This window comes from Manacus vitellinus, unplaced genomic scaffold, assembly GCF_001715985.3.
Source record: "Manacus vitellinus isolate BGI_N305 unplaced genomic scaffold, ASM171598v3 scaffold_7_pilon, whole genome shotgun sequence".
NCBI classification, from domain to species: Eukaryota; Metazoa; Chordata; class Aves; order Passeriformes; family Pipridae; genus Manacus; species Manacus vitellinus.
In genome coordinates this window covers 25,116,547-25,132,401 of record NW_021940813.1, presented here as the reverse complement: position 1 = coordinate 25,132,401, position 15,855 = coordinate 25,116,547, and the positions used below count along the sequence as shown (strand labels likewise).

Here is a 15,855-nt window from a genome sequence, read left to right as displayed (position 1 = left end):
ATATGTGCATGTGTGCATGTACGTATATTTATACATGTATAAGTATACATACAGCTGTGTGTATATGTATATGGGTGTGTGTGTATAAGATAGATAGATAAAAGAGATTCCAATGACTTGGAATTATTGGACTTAATAGTAGCAATGTTTTAAGTCTCTTTATATGTGTGCTTATATATATATATATATAAAGATACTTAGTTGTTATAAGTCTCATATATGTGTATATATTTATATGAGACTGTATATGAGACTTGGGAGCTGCTGTTTTCACACTCCAAGAAAGTGCTGTCGATCTAATTGGACTTAATAGCAATATGTCTCATATATTATAAAACCTATAATGTTTCCATTATTATATATATTATATATGCTACAAGTCTCTTTTACAAGATATTTATACTATGATTATTATACTCTATATAAATTATATATATAAATTATTTATATAATCTACATATGTTATAACATTCTTATTATTACTAAGTCCAATTAGAGTGAGAGCACTTTCTTGGAATGTGAAAAAAGCTGCTCCCAGTGGATGTCTGGGTGTTAGAAAGATAAATTACTTTTCAGTAGAATTGCCTTGTTAAGGTTTAGAGCTTGACACGCCTCAATGATCTCAGACTTAGCAGGAGGTTAACAAACCTTGGGGAGAAGGATGTACTGCTGATAGTGGACACAAAGAATGCAGAATTATGGGCCACAGGACATTTGGCAGAACTCCCAAGATAAGGAAGAAACTAACAAAGCCAACTCAGCAAATGTGCTGCAATCAGCTCCCACCGGCAAAAGGTAATTCTGGCTACAGGAAATGGTGACCACTGACTCACAGCCCACCGACTCAAAAGAAAAGAAGGACTGAGCATGTGGCCTAATTAACATGAGAAGCAAGGGAATCATTAGCCAATAGGAGGTAGAATACTAACTATAAGGGAACTAGGCAACTTGTAGCCGATGAACATTAATGCCTTTGTTTGCTAAAATGTATAAATAATGAAAAGTTTTGGTGGTCGTTACTGGCTTTGTGGATTTGCCATCCCTTTCTGTGCAGAACTGTAAATAAATCAAATACCTTGACTCTGTTTGTGGATTGGCCTCTTGCACACCAGGTGAAAGAACCTATTTTGGGGCAACATATACAGCTAATGAACAAAGTATAAAGGAAGGTATCAGAAATGATATAAAGCATTGTTTTTCTAGTTGGAAAATCTTAAAAAGAAAAATAATGGAAAATGACGTGGTATCATTAATTTTAAAATTGTTAACCAAAAAATAGAAAAAATTATCTCTACTATAAAATGCAATAGGATCATTCAGCAGATCTATGAAAACTATATAGGTTATAAAAATTTTATCATTTTTACAGCAATTTGAAAAGAAACATTAAGTTTTTATCACACTGTTTACATTTCATCCTTGTCAGAACTTCAGCGTGAGAGGACATGGTCTGATTAACCAAAGAGGAACTGTAATTTTGGGTACAGATCCCTACAAAATAAATATTAACATAAGAAACCCACAGAGTGAAAGTCATGATCAGCAAAACTAATTTGGTTAGCAAGGATATGTTTTCCATGAGGAAAGAACTTACAAGATGCTTTAGGAAGAGAGAGATGATCCATGTAATTTACAAGACAGTAATTTCATTGGCTGAAATAAGCACCAAAATACAGGCTGAACATTTGCCTTAGAAAGTATATTCATTCACAAGATTACTTGAATTAAGGTGATTTTGTGATGTAATTGGCTAAAGTGAGAGAAGAGTGAGAAAATGAAAACAGAACTAGTCTATAGGTGTGTTTGTGTGTTGGGCACACAGCTATAAAGTTGGGGCTCTTGGCAGTTGGCAATCCCGGCGCACAGCCGGCGTTTCCCCTCGGATGCAGCTTCCCTGGAGAGAGAGGAGAGGGAGGGTAACTGTGCCCTTGTGCTGCTCCAGTGATGGGAAGCTCCCTCCTTGGCCCACTGGACCCCAGCCTGCCCAGTGCGGTCTCAGAAATAACCTGCGCTGAGCGTCAGGGCCAGCATCCGAATTATGCATCCATGCAGAGGAGGAGCCCATCCCAGCAGCACAAACACTGGACACCACTCATGGTCTGGGCAGCTCTGGGAGAATCCATTTGTTATTTCCAAACACTGTAGTCACATTACAGATCATAGTAACGGACCAAGCCCAACCCAGGCATACAAAACATACACATAGGTAGAAAAAACAGTGCTTCCAAGAAAAAACAAGCAGTAACAGTAGCTGGGGTTGGTTTGGGAGGAGGGACAGAGGGAAAGCAGAAGGAAGTGAATTGCATATGCTGCCAGATGGCTGTTTTGATGACACCATTATGAAATAATGTTACTACTTATTTGTACACTTAAATGATTTTTAAATATTCAAAATTTGAATTCACGCAGAGAAACACTGCATGTATGTAGCAATAATGTGGCATACATAGTGATATATCTGCAGCTCATTCATGTGGATGTACACTTAAAACCATGACATTATGTTACTTGTGTTACATTGTTGCCTGTACCTCATAATTCTGTAAAATGAAAATCAAGTAATTCAAATTACGTTGCAATTTTATATTGTAACAATGACATGGTTTTTTACTCATAATCATTTGTAATTCCCTATTCTGCTTTTAAATATGTAAGCAGATGACTAACTCCAGTGGACAGGCAACTATTTTACTTTGGAATTACAAAGCAACTTTTGTTATTGCAGATCAAGCTGCACTAACAAGCAGGGCCACAGGTATGGGCAGGATGGAGATCCCGTTTCATTTCAGTAGCACATCTCTGGCATGTAGCAGCAAAAGTGGTTTGTAGTCTTGTATCTTGACAGAATTATAATAAAGTGTGTTTTCCCTGCTCAACACTATCAGCTGGGGGATAACCTCACCTCATCAGCAACACCTAACTCCATGGAAGGCAGGGAGGCCCTGCAGAGAGACTCAAGACAAATTAGAGGGCTGGGCAATCACCAGCTGTATGAACTTTAACAGGGCAAGTGCAGGATTCTGGGATGGGGCAACCCTGAATATACGTACAGGCTGGGGAATGAGATGCTGGAAAGCAGTGCCATGAAAAGGGACCTTGGGGTCCTGGTCAATGGCAAGTGAAGATGAGTCAGCAGTGCCCTGGCAGCCAGGAGAGCCAACCGTGTCCTGGGGGTCATCAGGCAAAGCATTGCCAGCTGGTCGAGGGAGGGGATTGTCCCACTCTGGTTTGGCTTCACCTCAAGCGCTGTGTTCAGTTTGGGTGCCCCAATATAAGAAAGATATAAAGCTATTTGAGAGCATCCAAAGGAGGCACATGAAGATGGTGAGGGGCCTTGAAGGGAAGCTTTATGAGAAGCAGCTGAGGTCACTTGGCTTGATGCAGAAGAGGAGGCCGAGGAGAGACCTCTTAGCAGTCTACAACTTCCTTGAGAGAGGAAGAAGAGGTGCAGACACTGATCTCTTCTCTGTGGTGACCAGTGACAGGACCCAAGAGAATGGCCTGAAGTTGTGTCAGGGGAGGCTTAGGTTGGATGTTAAGAAAACATTTTTCAGCCAGAGGGTGGGTTGGCACTGGAACAGGCTCCCCAGGGAAGCGGTCACAGCACCAAGACTGACAGAGTTCAAGAAGCGTTTGGACAATGCTCTCAGGCACATGGTGTGACTCGGGGCTGTCCTGTGCAGGGCCAGGAGTTGGACTTCGATGATCCTTGCGGGTCCCTTCCAGCTCAGGATACTCTGTGATTCCGTGTATTCCCGTGCACCCTCAGCCCCGGCTGCCCCGCGGAGCGCAGCTCCCGGACCGGGCACACCCGATCCCGCTGTCCCCGATCCCGCTGTCCCCCCCCGCAGAAGGTGACGCCACTGCCCCGCGCGGCTGCTCTGGAAACGCGTCTCCAGCCCCGCGCGGGATTGTGGGAGGCTGGAAGGGGCTGCCGGGGGTCGAAGATGGCGGCGAAGGGAAGGGCCCGGGCGGGCGGTGGGGACTGCGAGGAGGAGCAGCCGGGATCGGCACGCTCGGAGTCGGAGGTGCTGCTGCTGCACCCGGAGCTGCTCTCGGAGGAATTCCTGCGGCTCACCCTGGAACAGGTGCGTCCGGGAAGCCGGGCCGGGCCGGGGCGGACCGGCGGCCCCTGAGGGGGAGTTCAGGGGAGAGCAGCCCCCGAGTCGGTGCTCCGTAGGCCACGGGGTCGCGGAGAGGAGGCCCGTGGCGTGGGAGATGTCTCCGTGTTTGCAAAGGGCTGTGTTTGAACACCGAGGCTGCTAAAGAGCAGTTTGCCCAAATCGACATAGTGTCTGCGTGCAGTAAAACTGTCTGTGGAAAGATGATATTTACACTGTTGAAGTTGCCACGTCCATACCCAGTGTAACCTACTCCAGGTGACCCTGCCTTGGCAGGGGTGTTGGACTAGGTGATCTCCAGAGCTCCCTAAATATTCTGTGATTCTGTGAGTTAAGGAAGTGCAACCTACGTAATCAGTCAAACTAATGCTTGAATACTGAAGTATTACTTACGTAATTATTAATTCTTAATAGTTGAAAAAAGAAATTCAGTTTGAAAGTGAATTCTAAGCAGTTTAGGACCGTACAAAGCTTTTGTTGATGTAATTTGAAATACTTGTTACCGCTCTGCCTGAAAATTTTAGGTGCATGAAACAACAGGAATCAAAGTTTCAAGTTTTTGTATGAGCTCAAAGAATTTTCATGTGCTCTCGTCCATGTAGTCTATGCGGACAAAAATGTACACCTTTCAGGCCACCATCAGAAGTCATGAAGTGTTGCCAAAAACATTAGTGACAGGGGCTTCACCTGCTTTTGGTGACCTCTAATTTGGAGGATGTTAGTGGAGGTTTTTTCTCTTTTAATAAATCTGACAGGAGGTAACAAGAAATGTTCACAACCTCGTACATGATTGAAAAGAAAACTGGTGTTCTGGTAAAACTGACAGTTCCTAGAAATCTCACAAAATCACAGAATATTTAGGGTTGGAAGGGACCTCTGGATGTCATCCAGTCCAACCCTCATGCCAAGGGAGGGTCACCTAGAGCAGGTGACACGGGAACTCATCCAGGTGCATTTTGCACGTCACCAGAGAGGGAGACTTCACAACCTCCCTGGACAGCCTGTTCCAGTGGTCTGCCACCCTCAACATAAAGAAGTTCTCCCTCATATTGAGCTTAAACTTTTCTCCCTTATTCTTTGGGAACTGGGGAAGGAAGCACAGTTCTACATTCACAAGTCTGACCTGCATTATGTTCTAGTTACCTGGTTTTTAGAAGAGTGAAGAAGAGCTCTGGTACTGTAGTTGGATTCAGAGAGGTGTGTTTAAGAGTGCATGAAAACATCAGCCATCAACAGTATCTCTATCAAATTTTTTTCCTTTTTTTTTTTTACTGCTGTTTTTATTGGCAAAACCTGTGGGGTTTTGGATAGGGAGGGCCACCATTGCAAGTGGTAGAAAAAGAAACCACTGTGCACTGACCAAAACATCCTGTGTTTTCCATCGCCTCACTGAAGGGAGGAATGGAGTCTAATCCACAGATTACCACAGTTTTCTACAGAAAACAAGGGAATTTCGCAGTAGGAAGGCAGGAGACCAGGCTGTCATTGGCAGTGGGCAGTTCACGGCCTCTCCAAAGTGATCATCCCAGCCACCCGCTTACTTTTGAAACTCTGACATTTATGCCCAAAGCAGTACCTTAAAGTGTATTTTGAACAAATAAATGATGCTATTAAGATGGTTGTGCTTTGAATTTGTCATGATAATAACAACTTTTTTTCTGTCCCCCCCAGAAAAATATATTAGTCGAAAATGATGCGAAAATGGACAAAGACAGTCTCACTGATCTCTATATTCAACATGCCATTCCCCTGCCTCAGCGTGACTTACCAAAAAGTAGATGGGGGAAAATGATGGAAAAGAAGAGACAGCAAAATGACCTGAAAAGTGAGAATAAAAGGTAAGTTAGCTTTTATTGGGTTAGACCTGGAGAATTTAGCACAATGCATTTAGTTCAACATTTGTTTGCCTGATTAATGAAATTTGTGCAGCTTTTGGACATTGTCACAGGTTACAGAGAATGCCATGTCAGGTTTCCTGTGTCAGAAGTGATAGATTCTCCTACTGCAATAATGGGAAAAAGGGAAAGATAATGTTTTTGTTTTGTCATCCAAGTGTTATTAATGGTATTTAGCTTATATTGCTTCTTGATGTAGAACCATAGAATAGTTTGGGTTGGGAGGGACCTTTGATGGTCATCTAGTCCAAAGAAATAAAGATAGGAGGCTAGATGTTTTTGGGAGAAGGAGGCAACGTTAATTTTTAGATGAGAGAATGACTTCATCCAGAGTTTATATGTACAATAACTTTAGGGGCTCTTATTTTGGTACAATAAAATGCAGTAATGGTTAAACCATTATATTTGATGGGAAAACAGTAAAGTATAAGGAGATAACTTTAATCTACCAGTCTGCTTTTCTTTACCAGTTGTTCTTTGCCCTTAGCATCTAGCACACTAGACTTAGTCTTTTGCTCTGTTTTTAGACCGTTTTAAGATTTTCCAGAAGTTGCTGTTTTTGCTTTTATTACCTCTTTCATACTTAACAAATATACTGACAAAATACTGTTTAGAAAAGTTAACCTTTTCCTACTAGTATTACTAACCCTAGAGAAATGAGAGAAATAGATTATCATCACTTTCAGCAAGTAAAAGTTGCACAGAAAACATTTCAGTTTTAGTACACTATATCAAGGAAGTTCAATTGTCTTTTTGGAATATTAGAATATTACACTTTTCCTCATAATTGTGTGCACCACTTAAACAAAATCGACACGATGCCATTGTGCAGAAGAGGAAGTAGAACTTGGCATTCTTGTTTCTAAAACAAAATCAAAATTCCTAGATATTTTAAAGCTGTAAGTTATGTGCAAGTTGGAGCTGGGAACTAAGTGTGCTGTTAGTTCACTTTAGAAATCAGATAAACTGATTGATTGTATGAATAAGAGAACTCTCTGATGAGTTCTCTGTGGAAATCACATGGAATTAGTATGAGGCTTGAAGACTTGATCAGCACAGTTCAGTGAGTTTTGGCTTGCCTCTGGTAATTACAGATTGGAGGTAAAAACACAATGAAATTTAAAAATCAGTATTGAATATTGTGTTTCGTTTTACTGCTGGTGATTAATGTCATGTCCTAGAAGACTTGCTGTGTGTCAGCTGATTTGATGTTATACTTCAGTAATGCAGTCAAATATCTGAGGTTACAGGTGATGGTTTATATATCTTATTACTGAATATCTGAGTTTGCAGACAATCATAGCAAATAAGAACAAGCACAGTCTTTCCAATTTCAGACATTTCAGAAAGTATTTGTGTTCAGGGATAGTTAATTTTGTAGATCTCTAAGATCATCTTGCCCACTGAAAGAGAGAGGATGATAAGAATCTCACAGTGTATATTTAGTTTCTGAAATGCCAGCAAGTCTAAAGACTCTCACCTGCAAATGCTCAGTCTCCAGGAGTGCTGTGGCTGTTCATCCTCATAGCTGTGGTCTTGGTAGGGCTCATCATTTCTGCTTAGTCTTCTGAGAGGTCACTTCAGTATGCCCTGAGAACTGCTAAGGTGCCAATAATATTGAGTTCAGTGCAAAACATCGTACTTCTGACCAGTTTCACAGAAGAGGTGATCACCTGCCTGTTCTGGTAACAGCCAAATATTTAGGATAATCAGGGTGTGGGAGCTAAAACCTACACTTCTCTATGATTACCTTAAGTACCAGATTAAGCTAGACAAAAATAGGAACATTTTTCATTAAATTGTCCTCATAACTGGGAGGCCATCCTGACTGCATGAGTAATCATGTGAGAGAGTGGAAACCCAGATTGCTCATGTAGTGAAGCTTTTGCTTTCTCTAATAAATCTTGTATCTTACCATGCACTTCAAAATAAGCAGCAGGATTAGATGTAGATGTGCATTGAAATCTAGGTTGCACAGAAGCTGATCTGCAGGAGGGGACACAATCCCAAAATGGCTGATTTCAGCAGTTAGTGAGTATCAGTGTCCTCCCTCAGAAGAGTGCTGGCCTACAGGAGTCCTACTGTGAAGCTTTTATAGTGCCTGTACTTTATATAAATGAAGCAAATGTCACTCCCAAGGTTCTGTTTTGTTCTGTGAGACATGTATCTAAAAATTTGATGTGACAGTCCTTGACAGTACAGCATTCATATTTCTTTTGGAATGTTCCCAAAGTCTTTCTCTGGGAGTGTTACCTGTATTATGTCATTTGTACAGGTGCTACAAATTCTAAAATTTGGTTTAGAGTAGATAACAGTCCAGAAATTGCAGTTAGTTCCTCACTTGCCACTTTTCACCAATCTGAATATATAAAAACCCTGACTCCATAGGAAAAGCAGACTTATTATGGTAAGGAATGTGACGGGGAAAAAAAAATCTAAGACCTGAACTTTGTCTTGCTTTATGAACTCCTAAACTGTGACCACTTCCCTTTTTTTAAAGAAACCCCTGTTCTTGACAGAAATTGTGCAAGTGATGTGCAGTTTCTTAATATGTGAGGTTTATCAGCGGCTACTAATCTAATGTTGTTCCAAGTCCAAACTGATTAAGTCTCTGCTTGCGGCTTATTTTGAAGTCTGTTGAGATACCTAACATCAAAATTGTCAAATTCATATAGTTGCAAATAAATGCAAATATATATTCAATTGTTGAAAACACTGTAATTCAACTTTTATTCATCTGTTTAGTATGAGATGACTGAACAGTCAGTGTATACTGAAAGCTGAAGTTTCTGATCAGGAATATTATATACCTTAATGGTGGGTTGGGTTTTTTATTTGTTAAATATACACTTTCCAAACACTTTTTCTTTGTCATTCTTGAGCAATGCTTTTTTAAATCTTTGAATTCATGTAGAGTGAGTTATGTTTACTTTGTACTTTATTTTTTCACAATCAAAATATTTTCTGATAATATTGTTTTGATATTGGCTTGATAGTATTCCTTTTCATGAGTCACTGAATTGGCCAGCTCTGACTACACATAGGCTTTAAGGCACAAACTATTAAAGAAAAGTCATTAAATCCACTTAGGGTTCCTGTTTAAAGACAGCTTGTTTTAAAAACAGGTGTACTTTTTTTGCTTAATGTTTTTATTCCTTGTGTAACAATCTTTTGGACTATCTTAACATTATGATTTTGAATAAGAGTGGAAACAGGGAAATTTAGAATTATCAGAATATTAGATGCTGTTCTTGTAGGTAAGGCTGCACATGTTTTCTCAAATATTCATCTTTTGAAATACTTAACACTTATCTCTGTAGTTACTCTGGAAGAGATGCAGTGGTACAAGCACAGAGTCTTTGTACAACTGTGATTGTTTGCCTTCACAGTTCCTCACACAGCTGTCTTTGCTGAGGAACACTGTTCCTCACACAAACCCCTGCCCCTTTATATTTTGGAAGCAATTTCTGTTGCTTTTTATTTTTATTTAAGTATATGTAAGTTTATATAAGTATTTTTATTTTAAGTTTGGAGCAGATCAAAGTTTAATGTTAGTGTTTTGGGATATATATTTACTTTAGACAAGATTAAATTCATTTTCACTACTCGTGTCTCGACTATGCCATTTTTGATCATATAATTTGTGTTTCTGAGAATTTTATGATTTGTATTTTCAGTGTTGCAACAGTGGAAGGATTAAGGAAACGGCCATTGATTGTATTTGATGGTAATTCAACAAGTACAAGCATAAAGGTGAAGAAGACAGAGAATGGAGCTGCTGATCGCCTGAAACCTCCTCCAGCTGGAAGCCCCACCAACACTGTTCGAAGGTTATCGGTTTCTTCAAATGCCTCAACATACATTTCAACCTCCAGTTTGTCAGAGGACACTAAGCTGGGAATGAGGAATAGTGAGGCTCAGCAGAACAATATTTCAAAGACTAACAGTGGTGTGTTGACTGGTCTGAAGGTTTACCCTTTGTCTCCAATAGCAGGAACTACTGTTGTGAAGTTAAAGAGGTCTGTTCCAAAAGAAGATTCCAGTTTGCCGGTACGTTTGTGCAGTATCTTCTTTTGCAGCTTTTTGTAGTTGAAACTTACAGAAGCCGAAGTTAGACCTTTGTAAGAGTTTTCAGGATTATTTTATTTTGGAGTAATAGTTAGAAATTAGAAAGTTAGAAATTAGAAACAGATGAAGGTCTAGCTGGTTGGGAAAGATTAGAAGGAAATAAATAAAGTACTTTGCACTTGACCATGGGAAACTTCTGTGTGAGAGATGCAACTCTGTAGAAACCATGCCCATAATTTTAAAACGAGTAAGTAGGTAAAACTTAAGGTGGTGCTGGTAGCAGTCAAATAAAACACCAACTAGATAATTCTACTGGTAGGTCTGAGAGAAAGAACAGGTATTGTAGAACAACATGAACAGCCATGGAGGGAAGACAAGTGATCTGTTTTCTGTAGTAGGGAAGGAAAAAATGAAATGATTTGTAGCAATCACAGTTGAATGGTTGAGTAGGACAAGCTTTCACTTGTCACAGTAAAGGAAGAGATATTACAGGAGCAGAAGTGAGATGCTGAGAGCCATAGAATATATCCTTAGAGGAAGAATGCCATCTGTTTAAAATCTTGCATAGGAATTAGCAAGCTAGAGGAAGGAACTGGATGTGTTAATCTGGAGAGTGCTTAGACTGTGGGTCTGAATGAGAAGCCAAAACAACAAACTTCATCAGTCGAGGTGAGACACCAAAGGTCGAGGGCTCGTTTTGAGGCGGGATTTTAACTGGATACTTGGGCAATGAGGAAGACATGCTGAGATCTTGAACAGAAGGGTGCTGTTCTCATGTAGAAGTCTGATGAATGAGATGTAAACGAGAAAGGTAAATAAGTACCTTCTTTCTGCAAGTTGGATTTGGCTGTAAACAAATTTTGTGTGTACAAGAGAACTACACTACAGATGGGGGCAGAACAAAGCTGATGAGCTGAAGGGATGAGTGAAGAGCTAAGGCAGGATCTATGAATTCAGCAGGGTGTTATCTTATAAGATGTAGGTAATGGTCCTGAATGTAGCTCCCAGATGGGGAGATGGAGTAGTGGTTGATTTTGACAACTGTGTAGTTAGTCTTAAAGGGCTTGTCAGTGAGCAGGAGCAATGGGTAATCTCTTCAAAACATGCCAGGAGGTAGGGATAAGTCTTATATTTGTGTGGTATTCCTTCATTATACAAATGAGGGAGTTTTCACATTTCCACTGGAGTACAGGAATATCTGAAATAAGTCTTGGCTTCAAAGGAAGAAAGAGAAATACGAACTCTTAGTTGAACTGCAGGGGGAGCTTTAGATATACAGTGTGCAGTTACATTGATTAGAATTTTCCCAAGACATGAGACTGAACTTCTGTTTTCTCAATATTCCCTCATTAAATGCTTTTTGTTAATATCTTCTTTAAAAATCCTTTAATGAAAGAATGCAGGTAATATCCTTGCTGCATGGTTTGGTAGGTTCCATCGCACTTGTGTTAAACATGAGCACCTAAACATGTGTCTGAAAGACAGCTTTAGCAACTTTTACAAGAACCATGGCTGAGGCTCTGAATGAAATTTATGCTGGAGAGGTGTGTTTCCTACTACCCATATTACTAACTTCTTTTAGTATTTAGAACTCTTCCAAGTGTTGGTCAGATCTGAACCTATAGAGCTTTTGAAACTTGTTTAGTGTGCACCTCACAACTTCTTTATATTTCATTTAAATGTTTTGTAGACACAACGATGGTACTTGTAAGTGCCACTGTATAACTGACACTCAGAAGCTATGACCTCTGGCATTTGACTTTCTACATTAGCCACAGTTAGGTTGTTCCAGTTAATACCTGCAAGTTCAGTCATGCCTTGGTTAATGTGGGTCAGATGTGTTTGAAGTTAGGCAAGTGTGTTCTATGGATGGTACTTTACTGTCTGAAATTAAAGAATGTGGTGTTGAATAGTAAGTGATGCAGTCAGGAAGACTCAAGGAAGTATCAATGTACTTGGCAGATGGCTGTGGAGTGTAAAGCCTGATCTATTTTTAGTATAATGACAGTAGTGACAATTTTCTCTTCAAGCAAGTTACTGTTCTTTGACTTTCAAGAAAAACTGAAGTTCTCGTGCTGAATAGCACAGAACTATCCCTCTTATCTTTGGATCTGATTCTCTTAAACCTTTCAATGGTTGCAGTCCACAGGATTGCTGTAAATAACAGTGAAACTCTTAAAGACAAGAGTTGCAATGAGTTTTAGAATGTTCTTGAAAACTCATATACCTGTCTTTACTCTGCTTGTATGAACTATTAAAGCTCCATTTTTCAGATTTCTTTTGTTATTATTATTTTAGATGGTGAAAGGTAATTATTTCACCACTTCATCTCCCATTGTTTTGCTTCAGATTTTCTTGACTTTTACAAGTTCCTTGGGGTGGGGGGGCTTGAAAGATGAGTTCATCTGAGGCTTTGACGGTTATTTATCTTTTTTTATCCAGATCATTACAAGGGAAGACCAAATTTTCTTTCTCTTTTTCTAATGCTTTTACTATTTGACAAAACTAAATTGGTTTCCTAATTGTACGTTCGGATTTTTTTCTTTATGCAATCCCTTTCAACAAGTATTTTAAGAACACTATCTGAAATAACTTTGGAAGTGTGTTTTGAAACTCCAACAGGTACCTGTTTCTAACCTGCATAATTGAAAGACATTTTTGCATATTTGATTTTAGATTAGTAAAAAACAAATACTTGTATGATTTGCAGGTAGTTAAATTCATTGACTCTATTTTTATCTTCTGTAGAGAAGTTCTGTGATATTTAACTTTCTCCACAAGATGGCAATAGAAAGCTATTGTAGTAGCCTATAGCTGAGTACAGCAGTAGTAGCAGATTTGAATATGTCAGATTAATGACTGACTTCTATTTGCACAGTATGCCTAAGAATACTTATATATTTCTTTGTATTTCAGAATGACCTAAAGCCTACGGAAGCAAAGAAGAAAATCCAGCATGTTACATGGCCATGAAGTAGCTAATGGTGCTTGAAACATAAATATTACTTCCATATTTTAAAATAGATAGGTATATTTAAACAATTTAAATAAAATTGTTTTTGAACCTTACAGAGATTCAGATTGCTGTGAAGCTTTAACAAGTTTAACAGTTCCCTGTCGTAAATCTGGAGTCACTATCACCAGTAACCTTAAGAGTGTCTACTCTTGCACAACAAGTAGTTAATTACTTCTTTAACAGGTGGTGATATTACACTATACTAAACCCTTCACTTTTAGTTTTCAAGGTTATTGTAGTTCATCTCCTCCATGTCACTATGATTCACACGTTGTTTCACTAAGGTTCAGTTTTGTTCCACATCTGGTTAAATAGTTAAAACAGCCGTTGAGATTTAGAGTGATCCCAAGAGCCTTCTTGGCTTTAAAAGGGTAATTAATTTGGCTGAGAACACTGACCATTCTGCTGATAAGACGGTCTACAAGAAATTTTTTTCGTTTCTGTTGCACAGAACAGGAGTGTAAAATTTGCAGTGCAAGTTAGGCTGGTAATGAGAGATGAACTATTTTAACAGCGTTACTTCAAATTGAAGTTTCTCTTGATATATGAAATAAGAAATGCACTGATGGAAATATGTTATTAGACTGTTTGATATGAAACTTTGAGAGGAAGTAGTGAATGGATTAGTGCCATGTTCTCTTAAGTACATAGGCATATTTTATACAGGCGTAAGTGTAAAATTGTGCCAATGTAGCAAATTTGGTTGCTTTCCTGGTTACAATCATGCTTATAAAATATGGGAAAAAACAGTGGAATGCAAAACAGTGCTTTTTCAGCTTATGAAGTTGGAGAGGGACATGGAGAGGAAGACAGAGAAGTACCTTGAGAGCATTAACACATGTAATCGCACTCTAGAAAAAAATACACAAACCTGTTTTCTTTGCTTTGATAATTTAAGATGGATTTTGGTTTTCTGTGAAACTTGATGTTTCATCTGAATTGTTGGTAGTGCCTTACAGGGCAGAAATCCAATTAAGTTGATAGAAACATTTTTATTAAAATTCAGTGGCTCAGGGTGAAGCCAATTTAGATCAGTTTTAGATATGGATGGTAAATAATAACAATGCTCCCAAACTTAGTAAAACAACAAAAAAAAATCAACTTCTGAATCCTCTTAGTTAACCCACTAAAAGAAGCTGTCAATAGTGATCAGAAAGCTTGTTTACATTTTTAACACTGGTTTATATTGAAACCAAACCCTGTAGTTTAGTTCATTACTTTACAGAAGTTCTCCACTCACTGTTACGATATAAAAGGCACTTCTTGAATGCTGTAAAATGGTAAGAATGTGTGTTTAAAAATAGTGTGCTGTTTCCCTTTTACTAAACACTTGTGCAGTTTTTGTACTTGAGTACAGCAAACTTTAATGTAATGTACATTTTGTATGTAAAGACTTGTCTTTTAAGTAGCCTTATCCTATTTAAATAAATTAAATTAAAAGCAGACAAAGCAGTGCTGACTTGTTTTTATGATGTAATTAAGCTTGTTGATTTTATACAGTTATATTTCAGTGGACTTGAAGTGATCAGGTTTAGCAGCAGTAGTATCATGTGAAGTGCTTGTTCTTGCACTAGTGTAGGAATTCTGATAGGAATTCTGTTTTGTGTTTGGCTTATTGTCAGTGATCTAGAGTGTAGGGTGTATTTTGTGTAGTTCCAGTTTCTAGGGGCACGTGTGTGTTGGTATGTGTTAAGGAGGGATATTCAGAGCTGTACTGGAATGATAGCATGATGCTGCTATTGCATGGTAACAGTCTTGGTTTTAAGCCGGTGTGCTTTCCATGTTTTATCTACCTTGCCCCAAAGCTGGGACCATTTTGCCCTCTGTTGTAGTACTTGGGAGGCAAGGTGCAAGCCATGCTGCTCTTACTGTCTTCATAGAATCATTAAGGTTAGAAAAGACCTCCAAGATCATCGAGTCCAACCCTTCCCTGGATACCACCACACCCACTAAACTCTATCATGAAGTGAGTGATTCCACTGCTTCCCTGGGAAACCTCTTCCAGTGCTTGACGACTTCCACTGAAGAAAATGTTCCTAATGTCCGACCTGTACCTCCCTTGTCACAACCTGAGGCTATTTTCCCTTGTCCTATCACTACCTGCCTGAGAGAAGAGGCTGATGCCCGTCTTGATTCAGTCTCCTTTCAGGTAGTTGTAGAGAGCAATAAGACCTCACCTCACCCTTCTTTCTTCAGGCTAAGCAACCCCCAGCTCCAGCCCCTTCACCAGCTCCGTTGCCCCTCTCTGGATGCTCTCTAGCACATCAATGTCCTTCTTGTAGTGAGGGCCCAAAACAACACAGTAGTCGAGGTCCGGCCTCCCCAGTGCTGAGTACAGGGGCATTACCCCTTTAGCTAATAGTAATCCTCTCAGCAAAGCACTAGGGCAGAGCTGCAGTGTGCTGAGGGATTGCCGGACCCCAAAGGAGAGTAAGTGAGGTGTTCACCCTCCTTTGGGAGGTGTGGATATAAATGGGAGTTTTGTGGCTATTTACTACAGCTTTCATCATAAAATGAAATCACCAAAGGATAGAATTCAGTGCGTTCTGGTTAGCACAGTGTGCACTTCAAAAATGTCAGTCAGCGAAGTTCTTCAAATGGTGTGCAATACTCTAAATCTGATCTGATGCATATATTCAGCTTGTTGAATTAATGAGAGGGGAATGACCTGTGAGCACTTCATACTTGGTACAAAAAGAGACAAATTCAAGAGCGGTGGCAGAAACTAGGAGCAAACTTTCCCTACCCAGTTACA

The 15,855-nt window shown here is 39.5% G+C and overlaps 1 protein-coding gene across 1 annotated transcript; it reads left to right on the top strand.

Moving 5' to 3' along the window:
• Positions 1-3,908: 3,908 nt before the first annotated feature.
• CUNH2orf49 (chromosome unknown C2orf49 homolog) lies at positions 3,909-14,545 on the top strand. Its single transcript, XM_018083954.3, has 4 exons — positions 3,909-4,088; positions 5,793-5,959; positions 9,694-10,066; positions 13,001-14,545. Exons 1-4 carry the CDS (start codon positions 3,948-3,950, stop codon positions 13,055-13,057), a joined length of 738 nt encoding a protein of 245 aa, XP_017939443.3. The 5' UTR covers positions 3,909-3,947; the 3' UTR covers positions 13,058-14,545.
• Positions 14,546-15,855: the final 1,310 nt, after the last annotated feature.